The sequence below is a fragment of the Lycorma delicatula genome, chromosome 8, assembly GCF_047948215.1.
Source record: "Lycorma delicatula isolate Av1 chromosome 8, ASM4794821v1, whole genome shotgun sequence".
Classification (NCBI taxonomy): Eukaryota; Metazoa; Arthropoda; class Insecta; order Hemiptera; family Fulgoridae; genus Lycorma; species Lycorma delicatula.
In genome coordinates, this window is record NC_134462.1 from 80613627 (window position 1) to 80630048 (window position 16422).

The 16422-nt window shown below is 24.8% G+C and overlaps 1 protein-coding gene across 3 annotated transcripts in view; it reads right to left on the minus strand.

Moving 5' to 3' along the window:
* Nucleotides 1–14104: 14104 nt before the first annotated feature.
* The window catches only part of whd (carnitine O-palmitoyltransferase whd), a 147092-nt gene continuing 144774 nt past the window's right edge, over nucleotides 14105–16422 (minus strand). For all 3 annotated transcript variants that reach the window (XM_075372888.1, XM_075372887.1, XM_075372886.1), the window contains one exon: nucleotides 14105–14992. In XM_075372888.1, the coding sequence (XP_075229003.1) occupies nucleotides 14873–14992 (120 nt within the window). In that variant the 3' untranslated portion in view covers nucleotides 14105–14872. The remainder of the gene's footprint in view (nucleotides 14993–16422) is intronic.

Here is a 16422-nt window from a genome sequence, read left to right on the forward strand (position 1 = left end):
AAAATTAAATAATTATTTTTAACAATAAAAATGAGCAAAAGAGCACCAAGAATCAATCAGTTTTAAAATCAACAACATAAATGTGATCATAATAATTATATTAACAAAGTTATCTTTATTACTTGTTTGTACTGTTAATATTTATCACAATATATCATATATACATAAATACAAATTTCTGTAACATTAACTTCCTTAACTTAGTTACTTTATTACCTGCACCAAGAAACATAGAAACAGTAGGTAGTATTATTAAATTACATCATCAATTAAGCTCAAAAAGATTCCATTAATCTTTAAGAAGACCAGAGTCAATCTGGGCTAGACTTGACTGTAGTGTATTTCAATTGTTTTAAATATTAATAAAGTGCTATCTACACAGTTCAATGCATATATAACTGCATTAAAACCCAATCATTGAAAGCAACACAGTATTGCAGAGATAGACTGGCCTACACAATGCCGGTAAAAAATTTTCAGTACATATTATATACTTGAGAACCATATTAATAAATATTATATTCAACTTGTCCCAAAAAAGTCACTATTTTATAACATATAATGAAGAAACCACATTACACTCTATTTGAAACTTCATCACAGTTCCTTTCCAGTCAAGTTCATACTAGAAAATACATACTGAAATGAATAACAATTAACCCATTTATTCGTAACGAAAAACTGGATGAATAACATATGAAGCTGATTTTTTTATTCATTTTAATGCTATTCCTAGACTATAAGGATTTATCTTACTTCGTATGATAAATTTTTTTAAATATATTTATATATATATATATATTAGTTTTAGTAGTATTTCTAGCTATTTTTTAAATATATTTCTCATTAAAAAAGGATTAATTAAAAAATTACTACTTGTTTAGTAGCTTATACAGTCTGATAGTTTGTAACAGAGTCTACTTCATACTTATGATAAGAAAATAGAAATATTTTTTGATTAAATAGTATTTTTTTATTTCCTAAAAAAAATGTTCAACTTATTTACAGTCAAGTTTCTCCAACAAATATGGTACTGTAACTTACAAAAAAAAAAAAATTTAAAGTTTAATGTAGAATTTACTACTTAATATATTTGGAACAGAACAGACTCAAAGATTATCACAGCACATGTTTAAAACAGAGGGGAAAATTTTTTGTTTTTCCGAATAACATAATATGTTATATGAAATAGATTAATGTAATAATTGTTGTCTTACATAGCACTACTACACATTGAAAGTCATATTACATGTCCAGGCATCCGATATATCTTAATAATTTCCAATGTGCATATATGGCAATGAATGAGTTAGTAATTAAATAACTTAAGTTTCATTTATTTTTAAATAATTTTAAATAAATCATCTTTTATAAGAAAATATTTTAAAAACAATTTAATTATTAACCCACAGAGATAAAACAATTTTTAATAAACTATAAAAGTAAAATGATAAATTAAAAAACTCATACACTTTATTAATATCTAATTACTTTAATTCTGAACTTATTTATTTTTTTTATTATTATTAAAATTCAACTAAAAAGAAAAATAATATGAAATTTCCATAAAATAATCTAATATTAAAAATTCTTTGTTCCTGAGATATACTGAGTAATAAATGCTACGTTAAAAGAATTGCTAAAATTTTAAAATCACTGTTTCTAAACACTTTCAAATCATTAATGGCACTCTCATTAAAAACAAATAAGCCAATAAAAATCTTGTACCAGAATTTCACAACAGTTTCAGTAAATAGACAATGAGTTAAAAGTTTTAAAAATGATGATAATCTCAGTATGTATTGTAAACACAAAATTACTTAATAAGAAATGTTCTAAAGCAAAATTTTTAAACTAATTTTATATATTGTTGAAAAATCATAAGTACGAAATAAAACAGGAATTTAAACATGCAACAAAATTGTTGTAGCAACAATAAAGAATAAAAAAAAGGATTAATAAAACCCATGGAATTTGTTAGACGAGAAAAAAACTGGATCAACAAAGAAAACATAAGCAAGTCATCATGGAATCGCAAGAAGTGTTTATTAAGATTATAAAAGGTAAAAATTAATTATAAAGTAAAATATAACTAGTATTGAATCTATAACAGAAATATACAAAAATTTCATAACATGTAAATTGAACAATATAAATAAAAAATAAATAAATAGGTCACTGTGCTGCAAACATATGTGAAAGTAAACTTCAATTAATGATGCTCACAATAGTGTGCACTTTGGTAAGTTTAAATAGTAGAAAGTAAGTAAGTAAGTAAGTAAAGCAGTAAATCTACCTCCATAGATTTAAAAGGAGGGATTCACCCCAATGCGTGTATTGTGGCTACTTGGATACATGCGAACACACATTCTATATGTGCCAACGGTGGTTGAGCATAAAGCAATAATTGGAGCTTACAAGAATTACACCAGATAATACTATTAACATCATGCTACGTGGAAAAGAAGACTGGGCTGTGAATAAGTGCATGCCTACTGATTATCAAAAAGAAGGAAGCTGAGCTCCGAGAGTGGGGTGCAGACTAGTATGGAGTAATGGATAGGATTAATGAGTCATGATAACTGTTTACTTGTCAAAACACCTCTAACATGAAGATGAAGAAACTGAATGGTGAACGAGGGAGAGAGGGACAGCCCTCTGTGCAGTTGTCGTTTGTTTATGCTTGCATAAACAACTCTTAAACCCCTGAACTCAAAGGCACCTCTCAGGGCCTAATAATGCTTGACTGCAGGTCAAGCCCCGGGAGTGAAGGAACGGTGAGAAAGAAGTTTTAATCAGTAAGGTGCAGCAACACATAGGCCTTTAATTAAATCTAGACGAACCCGTGCGAGTCCAACACTCCCCTATTTATGGGAGGTACATAAATGGTATTTCTCCTACTGATCAAGAACAAAAAAAAAAATAGTAGAAAGATTCCAATTAAACAATATACACTAATATAGTTTAATATAAATCATTATAATTTTAAAATGTTGCTGGATTCATTATCTTTATTAAAATAATATATTAATTTATTTCTTAAAAGATAGTAAAATATGTGTATTAAAAAAACCTAAGATACAAATTTATAATTTTGTTAACTTTTACAATAGTAAAATCTGCATACTTTTACATTTTTGTTACGAAGAAAAATTAATTAAAAGCAACAGAGATTAGTAGTAATAAATCCTTAAGGAGATATATAGCAGACATATTCTGAGCAAGTATTGTCCTAGAAGAATCCTGAGCCTCATTTCAGTCGATTCTTTACTATCTGGAGGAAAATAAATTTCTTGCAGCATATATGTAAGCCAGTCTATACACAGTAAATAATTACTAATGTGCTGTTAACATCCTGGTAAACATCTACAATGATCTCCAAAAGAATTCTAAATATGATGTTTGCCCAACCTACAGTACACCTTTGAATAGGAGGTTGTTATCTCTTTTCATAGTTCTTCTATGGACAGATCATCCATTTATCTACCTTTTCCTTATACTTAATCCTTTCCTGCCAGTGGTTTATATGGGTTTTCATTAGATACTTCCTGGATCTGTATTAAGAATGTGGAGACCTCTTCATAGTTACCACATCCTTCATATTTGCAGTTTAATGGAAGCAAGTCTGCCTACACAACTATCTAAAGTTCACTATCCCAAAGTACAAAAAAAAAATAGAGGGTTTTTTATCAAGTAAAACTAGGCATCCTTATCTTTCCTACTTACAATACAACTAAGAATAATAAATTATGTATAAGTTGGCTCAATCGAATCTCACGAATGAAATTTGGCAAGTGCACTAATCCAAAATATAACTAATTAGCGACTGAATTTACTTAAGTAATTGAACACATGATAAACATAATATGAATAACATTGGGCAGGGTATAAATATTAATAGCAATAAATATGTATTATAGTTAAACAATATCTACACCAATTTTAATACTAATTTCTATGCCTCTTTTTAAAATGTATTATAATGAATATTATTAATTTGTTTATAATTTCATATTAAAATAGATAATAAACAGTTATCTAAATGTAATATTACTATTGACAAATGGAACTATTGTTTGACAGATAATGAAACAGAATCTAATTAAAAAATTAAAAAATATGGAGATATGAAAAATTTACTAACATAAAAATAGTACATGTATAAAAGTTCAATATATATTTTTCAATCCGAAAATACAATATACTATACATATGTAAACTAAATGGGTTGAAGAGAAATAGATCTGGTAAAATAGCAGTCAAAAGGTTAAACGATTTACTTAATTATAAAATGTTAATAATCTTTTATAAAATGCACTTAAAGGGATAAATAACGCAACTACCTGAAAGAAAAATAGAAGAGTCTCAAATAAGAATTAAAAAAAAAAACACTTGGCACCAAATAAAAACTAAATACATTACAATAAAATTAAATCCAACTCTTTTTCCTTGAATCTTTTTTCCTTCATCATTCTTTATAAAACAGCATAATTTTTTCTACCGTTATCTTCAGCATAGCTAATATAGCTTTTGAATATAATCAATAAAAATATTAATTATGATCAAAAATTATCTATTATTTTGTGAAATGTCATTTAATATTTTTGAATGGGAAAAGGTTTTTTTAATCCTACCCAACATTTATATTAGAGTACAAAATCCAAATGATAGAGAAATGACGCTTAGATTCTATAAATAATATTGGTAGTTTTAAAAAATATTGGTAGATGTGACATTTTTTAAATTAATTCTATTCCACATACTGTTAACATTACATCTGTAGTAATCAGTATTTTAAAATGTTACTGTAATGAAAATTGATGAAGAAAATAGCCACCAATTCGTGTTTATACTCATCTTTGTATGCTCTGTATTTAATTTTTTCTTATTAAAACCAACAACAATTCTGTAAAAGAAAGTGATCACATTTATATCAGATGAATTTAATTATATATTAGATAATTTTAAATTAATAATTCAGATTTTTCAATGATTTTAGCAATGATGACAATTCTAATATAAACCAGATATTATTTCTGAATATATTTCATGTGATTTGCCAGACAACATTAAGATACAACCTGATACTGATAATAATATAGAGCTAAAATTTTCAATTTAGTACAAGATGATCACCACTGGAAAATAGAATAAGCTTAAATTATATAATAAGGTATGGTGATCCTACAATCATCTCACCATAAAAACAGACCCATATCATTTTTCCAAATCAGACACATTCTACATGCTTAAAATGTCCTTAAATTAAAAATATACATGCTTTAAAATTTGCTTTATACTATTTATATCTTATTTTTAATTACTTTGTTATAACTTTTCTATTCTAACATGGCTAACATTTCAGAAACAGTTATCCGATTAAGCAATTAAAATTAATTGTTCTTTTCAAAAAAAAAAAGTAAAAGATATACCAATACATTTTCAGAAATTTATAGTGTAGGCCAGTCTGTAAAAAATACAGACTACACAAAATATTAACTAATAATTGAGTGGCATGTCAAAATGATAATTTCAATGCATCAGCCTAATTTATTCTAAATTAAAGATTACATAAATAATAAACTTTATTAAAAGAGTACAATCTCTTACTTTTTGTTACACTTTTTATCCAAACTCTTATGTTGGATGATAACTCATAAATTTCTTATTTGCTTCACCTCTCACATTTTCTTCAAAGCAATAAATTTAAAAAAAAATATAAATAAATGAAAATCTTTTCAAATCAAAATTTGACTTATGTATATATACATATATATTAAAATATTAAAAGCCTGTCTTAATTCTACAAAATTACAATACAAACAGAATTAAGATAAAATAAAATTAGTAACACCTTAAAAAAAGTAATCATAATTTGATTTTAAAAAAAACCATCTCAAACTACTCAATATTTTAATAACTGAATAAAACATAAACAAGCTCAGCTTGTTACTTCTAAAATAAAGAATAGAAAAACCACTATTTCGATTGATTTAACAGAAACACATCAATCAGTTAACAAATTAAAACAAAAAAATAAATATATATATAATGATACACATCAATCTACACACACTCAGAATTGTAAAAACTTTACTTACTTGTTTTATAAAAATGTTAATACAAGAAAAAATAAACAATTTCAAAAGTTATTTTTATTTACATTAGAAACACACCTCAATCTTATAATTAACAACAAAAAATAAATAAAACATAAGTAATTAGTATCAAGAAAAATTATTCCATTAAATATTAATTTATTGTAAATTATAAATTAAAATTTACATAACTATAGAATTAATCTGAATATTGGGGAAATTTTTCCAGTCTTCCTGCAATATATTTGATTACAACTATAATATAAATTATGCACAGTTCTTAAAACCGTTCACAATTATTCGCTTTTCATCATGAATTTAATAAAATAAATAAAACTTTTGTTTATAAATTCTGTACTGATATTGAATAATTATATCTTTCTTAATAAAAAAAAGTATAGATTATATAAAACTTGCATCAATAAAATATCTAAGTAAATTTTCATAAACAATAAGAAACTAAATCAATAATTTATATTAAACAAGTAATTTATAATTTTTTTTTTTTTTGCTTTAAATAGAGAGGAAAAAAGTAAATATAAGCTGAGGGTATTAATAATTACAATCTTATAAAATACTGACCAATAACCATAGAAAATTCTTGAATTACATGCTGCTAACCAAAACAATACTATACTTCAGACCTTTAGTTCAACTATTGGCTTTTCCACAACTACCATATTGTAAATAAATAGATAAATATGAATCATAACAGTAAATAATAACTTCTACTTATAAAAAAGGCAAATAAAGATCCATCTAAATTATCTTCCTGGTAATAAACAGCAATATCAGTTAATAATACAGTCCATATTGTTAGCTAAATTAGTAAGAATAACTGATAAATTGTACTATATTGTTTCTACACAAACAATAGAAATATAAATAAATTTAGTTAGTGTTGGTGATTCAGTTCACATCCTTTCATATCAGTAAATGAATAATAAAATAGGTAATATGCATAGCCTATGTAAAAAAAAAATTTAAAAAGGTTAATAAAAAATCAATTTGATCTATTTTCAATCAAGAAACTAAAATAAAGTGCTAAGCATTTATAAATTCAGCTAATAATACTAAATATAATTTAACATAATCAAATAACATACAATACCATAACAGAAACAATGTGTGAACACATGTGTACAGTTAAGTAATTATATTTGTGTACAACCATAAAGTAGTCCGGAGGATTTTAAAGATAAATTCCAAAGCTGACTCATGAGTATAGTATCTTGGGTAGAGAATACAGGTTGAAAATATCAATACGCAAGACAAAAACATTAGGGGTAACATTCATTAGGGGTAATATTTAACACAAAACAAAACTGTATTAGAAACTGTATTTGGTCAAAATGTAAAGCAATAGTAGCTGGATAGTTATACAAAGATAAAATTAAACAAATTTATAGTATATATGATACAGTTAAGAGCATAGCCAACAAACAATGTTTTTATAAAGTAACAGCTTGCCTACTGCTTTTGCACAATAGCAAAACATGGGTTACAACAAAGCAAGTTTTTGAAAAAAGGATATAAAGCATAAGAATGTAGATGTTGTCAACAGAGTAAAGAAATGAAAACTGAAATATTTAGGTCAGATCTTGGGATTTTTTTTTTAATCACAAGTAAAATTGTGATTCCCAGGATGAAAGCTAACCTTCAACAGAAGACAGCATGTAAAGAAAAAATTAAATCTATTTGGATGATATATGAATTGAATTTAAACTGATGGAACTTAATGTTATTAAAAATAATAAATGGAACTGGATTGCTAATTTTGAACTAATGGAAGAAAACACTTTCCCTTGTAAGCTTTAAAATACTAACCTTACGACAAAAGATAGATGTGGAAGACCTGAAAAGAGATGATGGAAGGGTAGTAAGCCAGTATAGGGCTTTTCTTGTCCTAATCTAAAAACATGCTGATAACATTGAACAAAAAAAAAAACAAACAGTCCTACTACATACAGTTGTATGAAGCTTACTTGCATACAGCTGCTTGGTAAAGATAAATATTTATACTAAAGTACTTGGAAATAAAGAAATGTCATAATAATAGATAAATTATTCTTTTCATATAATTCTATTACAAAAAAATATGACGATAAACTGCTTGCACGTTATGATGCAAACATATTAATTTATATTAAAGTATTACAATTAAAAAGGTAACAATCAGTTATTTTCAGAAAGCCATTACTTCACCTCAGTCAAAGTGAGAAGTTATATGAAGTTCATCCTACTAGTTGTTGATCAAAATATTTAAATATAATTTCCAAGTCAAGACTCTAGTCCACCTAAAGTAGACACCACTCTGTTGATTATCAAAACTCACTAAGACAAGCATTAAAATCTTTTTGTTCAAACATTGTTTCCTCAAGCAAGGTAAATAAAAGTTTTGTGGAAGTCATATAACAGTCAAATAAAAATATACTGGATGCATTTACCATCCAATTACAAAATGAATTTACAGAAGTTCAATTGAAATAAAAACTAAAATTTACTCTCTAGGAAAATGCTGTAAAATCTTAATGTTGTGAATAATAAAATTTGTTTTTAAAAGATAACAAAAGAAATATTTATTTGATAACGTATCTATTCTAGTTATAGACTTTTTCCTTAAAGAATTCTGATATATAATTGCATGTACTTTAAAAATATTTTTACTCTTTTGGAGTTTTATGAAGTATCAATATAAAGAAAATAATCCAAAATACCACATGCATAACATCATTTTTAATTTTTCAGTCTTAGTCATTTTGATTAGTAGATTACTACTACTTATTACATTATCACAATTATTTAGTAAAATTTCATCATAGAAATTTCATCCTAATTGGATGTGATATAGATCACGGAAATATTAAATAAACAATCAAAAAATATATTTTAAAGCATTTGGGACAGCATTATCCTAACACTATTACATTAGTTCAAAATATTTACTGTTGATTCCATCGAATCAAAACATGTATATCTAAATATATATTAACAAATAACCTTACCAATACATAATGGACTCTAGGTTAACTAACAAACAGAATTCAGGGCCCTGTAATGAATAGGTCTGTACACACTTCACCAAACAATGAAGATAGTTTCAAAATACATAAATATACTGTCACAATCAACACAATAACTTTCCATCCAATAAAAAAAATGCTAACTATGATAAATGATCAAGTTCATAGCTTATTATAAAAGTATATACATCCTAATACATTATAGATAAATCACTATGTTTTAAAATGTTAGGTTTTTCTCTTAACTCAATGTTAGATTTTATTTAGAGATGTAAACATTATTCATTGATATAAATTATTATATTTCTTCCATGATGAAAAATGAATAATCAAAGAGTGTCTATAGAACTGTGGTAATTTGATACTGTTATTAATAGTGGGCAGCAAAAACAGTCCTTATTCAAAAAAATTTACACCATTCTTATCTTTGAAAATACAAAAATTAAGATTTTTATTCTTTTAATAATACAAGATTTTCCATCTAAAATAAATGATTTTATAATTCTTAAATTTTTACATCCTATTCTGTCTTTATAAAACTCACACAGATTTCCATACCCAGTTTCTGTAAGATATTACTAGCGTATAATGTAAACAAATGATAGGTCTCTGATTATATTACTTAATTTTGTTTATCAAACACGAAGTGTTAATCCATGAACACACTCTATTAAGATTTAGACCAAAAAATACACACAGGATTAATATCAATGATAGATTAATATCAACATCTATTTACGAATACATTCAGCAACAAATCCTTTTGATAATATACTATAATAAAATGTTTATTATAGTTTATTTTTATTATAGTTTATAGTAATTTATTTTTATACATAAACAAAAATATGATTAAATCAAGAAGTCTAATGAAGGCAAATGGACCAGAAATTGCACTTCATAAGTTTAAAAGAAATTTACATATTTAGATTTTTTTCTGTGGAGGCATGTGAAGTCTGGTCTGTTGTCTACTAGTTATATCCAAAAATTATCAAGAACTTAAAGAATCACAACAGAAAACAGCAGCATTACAAAGAAAATGCTTCTATGTGTTCAGGAATCATCATGCTACAGAATGTGTTTACAGTTTGAATATGAAAAATTTACAGCACATCTTCAATAAATAACTAATAATTAGGTATAATAAGGCATTCTGATAATAAAAGTATTTAATTTCACTTTTTTATTAACATATTCTCTTATTTATTAATTTTCCATGTACCCATTGTGCACAACTTCTGCTAAAAATCTCTTACTCCTTTTACAGAAAATCTGATTTTTACTTTCATTTTACCACCCACTTCGGTACTAAAACAAATACTTAGACCAATGAATGCTGTCCTACACCAAAAACGGAACTACTTTTTTACCAAAACATATTATAATAAAAATTAAACACAAAACAATAAATTTTCATCATTTATTACAACTGTTAAAAAAAACTTGTGACATGAAATAAAAATAAATATTATAAAATTATATTTAAAATAAATAAATCATAATCAATAAATTAGCATAGTTGTAAGTACAAATTTTATTAAAATATAAACAGAATTCAATTTTTTATTATATTAACTGCACGCAATATTAAAAATCAAATAAAGAACATAAAAATAATTTAGAATCATTTTAATCCAAATGTTTATTTTAATAAACAGAAAATTTGGTGGAGAAACATAGCATTTATTTTTAGTAGCTCTTAATAATTTCAGAATAATATTAAAAATATTAGGCAGATAAAAAAAAATATTCAGTCCAAAACCAACATGGTACAATTAACATTAATGAAAGAATAATTTCATACTCACAAGCCATTCACAGGACAGCATTGTTTTATTGAAAAAATGTTATTATTAATAAATAATAGTATATATATTTTTAATAAAAAAAATTTTATGAAAATATTATCATTATATAAAAAATCTTACTTCATACCATCCATATATTTCAAAAAAAAAAAATGAAGAACTATAGTTTTTTCATCATTAACCAATTTGAAGCTGTTTTCAAAAAAAAGGAAGAATTAATGCTTAAACTAAATTAACAGATAAGTAGATAAATAAAAAAACATTTCAGTTAAAAAAAAAAATATATATATATATATATATATATAAAATTCATAAAATAAATATTAACTGAAAATAATACTTCTGTGATAAAATAAAAAGCAATAGAAAATAATACATAAAAAATTGAAAATAATGCATAAAAATATTTTATTTTAAATCTAAACAAATTGTAATACTAATATTTCAATACCATTTAAAACTGTCTATTTAAGATATTTTTAAATAGTTCCAAAAATGCCATTTGAAGAACAATTGGGTCATAATTTATAACAATATTTAAATATATACAAAAAAAAAAAATAAATAAAAAAATAATGAACAATCTAATAAAACTGTTATACATAATTTATCTCCAACTTTTATTCATTTTGAGCATCAGGGAAATTTCAACATGAATCACCAGGGATTATCAAGAATAACCAGCAATGACAGGCTAATCACATAAAGTGATGAGTGAGGTGGTTTCAGTGCCTGAAACAGTCAGTGTTGAATTTAAACTGTCCGCTTTATATGTTTTACATAACTAAATGGAAAAAAAAACATTAAAAATGTCATATCAATCAATTTGATACCCTTGAGCTTGGCAATGTCTTCAGTAAATTTATATACAAAATTATACTACTACACAGTTTATAAACTTATAGAAAGAACTTATATAAAGTTTGGTAGAGATAGTAAATAAACAACACAACCTTTCTAGCTGATATCAGAATGACTGTAATATAAGTATTAACATTTGAGATATAAGCAAACTAGTTACAGTTGCTTTCTTTAAGTGTAATGATGCTGACAGTATAATAAGTGTGAACAGAGTAAAGGTGTCACTTGTAAAACTTAATATCACTTACGTTCTGGTGGTCACAGTTTGCCAATAAGCAACAGTATAATTGATATACTGAAGACATCAATAGGGAATTCTAACCTTTTCCTTGTTAACCTAGCATGAAATACACTTGAAAATGGCTGTACTATTTTTGGGAGTAACCGATGTCTCATGGAAAATTGTATATAACAACCATAACACAACAAACAAACATAAAAATCTGATAAAGAAAAATACAAACAATAATCTCCCCTAACATAATCCCCCAAATATAATCCCCAAACATGAAAACTTTAAAGAAACATATGGCTTTGAAATATATTAAAATAAATATAATAACATAATTCATACAAATATTATATAATAAAAATAGTATTTAATCCTGTTAGAATGACGCACTAGTAGTAACTAAAATATACCAATATGGATGAGATCAGTTTACAAAGTACTTCACATTCAATGGATTCATAAAATCTATTCTTAAAATTTAAATTAATATCAAAACTTCCTAATGCAAGAAAAATAAAAAAACTTTATTACCTTTTTTTATTTAAATTTTTATGATTATTATAATTATGCTGTTACTCTGTAACGAGCTTTTAGCTAAAAAAAATGTAGTTAAACATTTATTTGTATATTTTTCTTTTGTTAGATATATATAATATTTGCAACTTTAACATGAATCACCCGGCATTCTCAAGAATAATCAGCCATGCCAGAATAATCATAGAAAGTAGTTAGTTAAATAGTTCCTAAAATGCCATTTGAAGAACAATTGGGTCATAATTTATAACTAGTCAGTGTAGAATTTAAACTGTCCATTTTTTTAATGTATTTTCATGCCTAAATGAAAAAAAGGGATTAAATATGTCAATCAACATCAAAATGGGCATACTCAAGAGATGACAGCAATTGATAAAATAAAATCAAAATTAACAAATAGTTTTACCATACCTTCAAGTAATAATAAAGAATAAAAAAACACAGTCAACATCAGAATTAACTTAAGAAGAAACAGGCTGTATTTTATATAAGTAATTATACTAAATACTGGTAATAAAAATTTAAGAATAACCAATAATATAAAATACTATAGTAAAAATACTGAAATTAAATTAGCTCAGTAATAAATTTTAGTTTATCATAGAATTATTATTTAACTTTCATTCTAAGGTTCTTTGACTCTTTCAACTGAAATAATTCTACCATCCTATCTAGCTCAAAAGTTTAATAACTATATGATTCAGCTTGTAAGTAAAGTTACAATTTATTTTAATTCCTTTGTAATATTTATTCAGGTACAATCAGAAATCAATTAGTAGCTATAAAACCATCAGTAAAATTGTTTAACAATATTAGAGCTGATTCACAATCCATCAGTAATTCAATGACACATTTGTTTGACTGTACTTGTTCATTATATTCTACGTGTTTATAATAACCATTCACAGATAGTAAAAAACAAAATTTTTTATTTTTACAATTGCTTTGAAATATATTTTTATTTACTTTGTTCTATTTTATAAAAACATAAATTGCATTTAGGTAAATATGGCAGCACTAAAAATAACAGGCAATTCATTTATTTTTTTTTTGAAAATTTGTAACTTTAACTCTACTTATTTTAATAAGTAATGAATTACTTATTTTAATAAGTAATGAATTACTTATTAAAGATCCACATTACTTATTAAGATCCACATTACATTATAAACTGCATATGTTATAATACATACTTTTCTTAATACATGTCAATCAATACAAATAATCCACGGACTAATAATAGCAATGTCAAGCAAAAGAATAACTGAAATATTTATGAGTAATAGTTTCATTTTAATATATAAGGTTAATTTTATTGTACAAGCACAATCTGATTTTAGTTAAAATATAAAAAACAGAAACAATTCTTTTCATACATGAAAATAAAACAAAAAATGAAATAATAATTAGGTTTTTTTTGAAAAGAAACCATTACAGAAATACTCAACAAGAAAATTAAATGTATATGCATACAAATAATAATTGATACACCTCCGTATTAACTTGGAAAATAAAAAACTGAATTCATACGATTAAAAAAAAATCACATTTAATTTTAAAAAAAAGTTACTATAGACCACAGAAATTAAGCAAAGCTAGGTCCACTTCCCCATAACATTTGAAGTCATATACTTACAACATTTATTCAAAAAAAAGAGGCAGAGCTAACTTATTGATATCTCCATTATCAATAAATAAATAAAACAATAAAGTTTATTTTCGATACAACAATATTAAATTTACAGATTGCTTTTTTCAAACTGAACATTTTATTTTTAAATTGAAAGGTCATATATTGATTACTAATTGACAAACCTTCTTACAAATTGCACAATATAAACCTATTTAAAGCTCTAATATAGTTAATAAAATCTATCTTCTGATCTCTTCTTTTGTTCATTCAGTTAAGGCGTACAAATTGTCAGTTGTCTATACAATCAACCCAACACATATACAGTACTTATTTCATTTTCAATGACACAGTAAAAATTTGAAAATTTATAACTAGTATCAACAGTTAAAAATAGGATTTCATTAAAAAATACATAATTTTAATGTATTTGAATTTTACAGTTGCTCATCCACATTTTCCAATATGCATATATTTTTGTTTTAATTAATACAATACTGTTGAAAACAGCTCCAATTGGTCCCTTTAAATTAAATTACAATATACCACACATATACTTTTTTAATATTTTTATTTTTTATCGGTATAATAATAATTATACCAGTATAACAAATGTATTTTCTAATAGAACTGTAGTGTATTGTGAACACTAAGGTGAAGAGGTACCACTGGTAAATATCTACCAATTATTTGTTTTTAATGTTTTCATTATTTTGCATTTTTTTGTTTAACATTTTCCAATCCACAAATAAATTTTTCATATCTGTCAATGCTCTCTCTATTTGTTGAGCAAATCGGTTGGCATTCTGGGGAAAAAAGAAAGAAGATATATTAGTCGGGTTAATAAAAATGTTTAATAACACACAAGCAAAATAATCACAATGTGCATTTAATTTCCTGAAGTGAGTACTTGCCATTAAAATAATTATAAGATCAATTTTACAATGTTAATGGTATTGATATACTAATTAATTTAATTACATGATTTTATGCAAACAAATCGATTCACTCGAGATAATCATAAAAATTCTGATAATAGTCAATTAGCAAAATACACTCAGATGTACCTGTTCCTTTTCATGAATGGATCAAGAGTCTTGAAGTTATCAAAGTCACAAATATATATGCATCAAAACAAATCAAGATCTGAAAGATTTAAGATATGGCAAAAATCCTAGTTTTATTCACTAAAACCCATTTATAATGAAACCTGGGTTTAATGAAAACCTGCTCTACAATGAATATGAATTTTAAAAAAATTTAATGTTAATTTTGCCTATATCAAAATCTGGCTAACACAGAAATAGAAGAGAATATCTTGTTAGTGAAACCATTTTCAATGAGTCTAAAAAATTATCCAGGAACTAAGAGAATAGTTAAACTGTTTTTATGTTCATTAATAAACTATATAAATCATTAATATAGATTAGATACCTAAATAAATTACAGTACCTTGGATTATTTTAGAATATATTCTGTATATATTAAACTTTTTAATCTATTTAGAATATCTGTATATATTAAACCAAAATCATTTGAATTTCAAGAACAATAATTCATTTACCAAGAGTTTATTGAAATTTTGAGGATGGTTTTACGTATAAATTTATTCAAATAACACCATTATTTGGTGATCAGTAAAACTTTATCAGAATGGATATCATGTTTACCATGTCATGTTTAATGCAATAATATTTTGAAACGCCGTCTAAATCATATTCTGAACGACATATAACAAAGTTCCTACAAATGAACTTAAAAAAAAAAAAAAATTATTTTTATTATTAGTATCTCATTATCAAAATAAAAAGCTGATCTGCTAACATCTATAAATAAAATATACCATGATTATATTATGTAGGTGACAGACACAAGTTTTTAGCTAACTGAGCATTGTTTACGTACTCTAATGTAAAGTTAAATATTTAATTTGCTAAAATGTGCCTTATTTTCATGATATTAGCGCTGCCGCATAAAAACGAAAACATTATTAAAAATTAAAGTAATTAATTAAAAGGACTTCTGCTTCACTGGTATAATATATTTCTATTACTTGATTTGTGCAAATTTTTACAGGATTATGCCTGAATAACATAACCAGTTTTAATGAATCTTAATGATAGATATTTCAACTGGATGTAATAATATAATCTACATGATTAAATCTTAAGAATGTCTGCAAATTCTAAGTTGAAAAATTTACCAATGGGTTAACATGAAAAACATTTTCATTAGA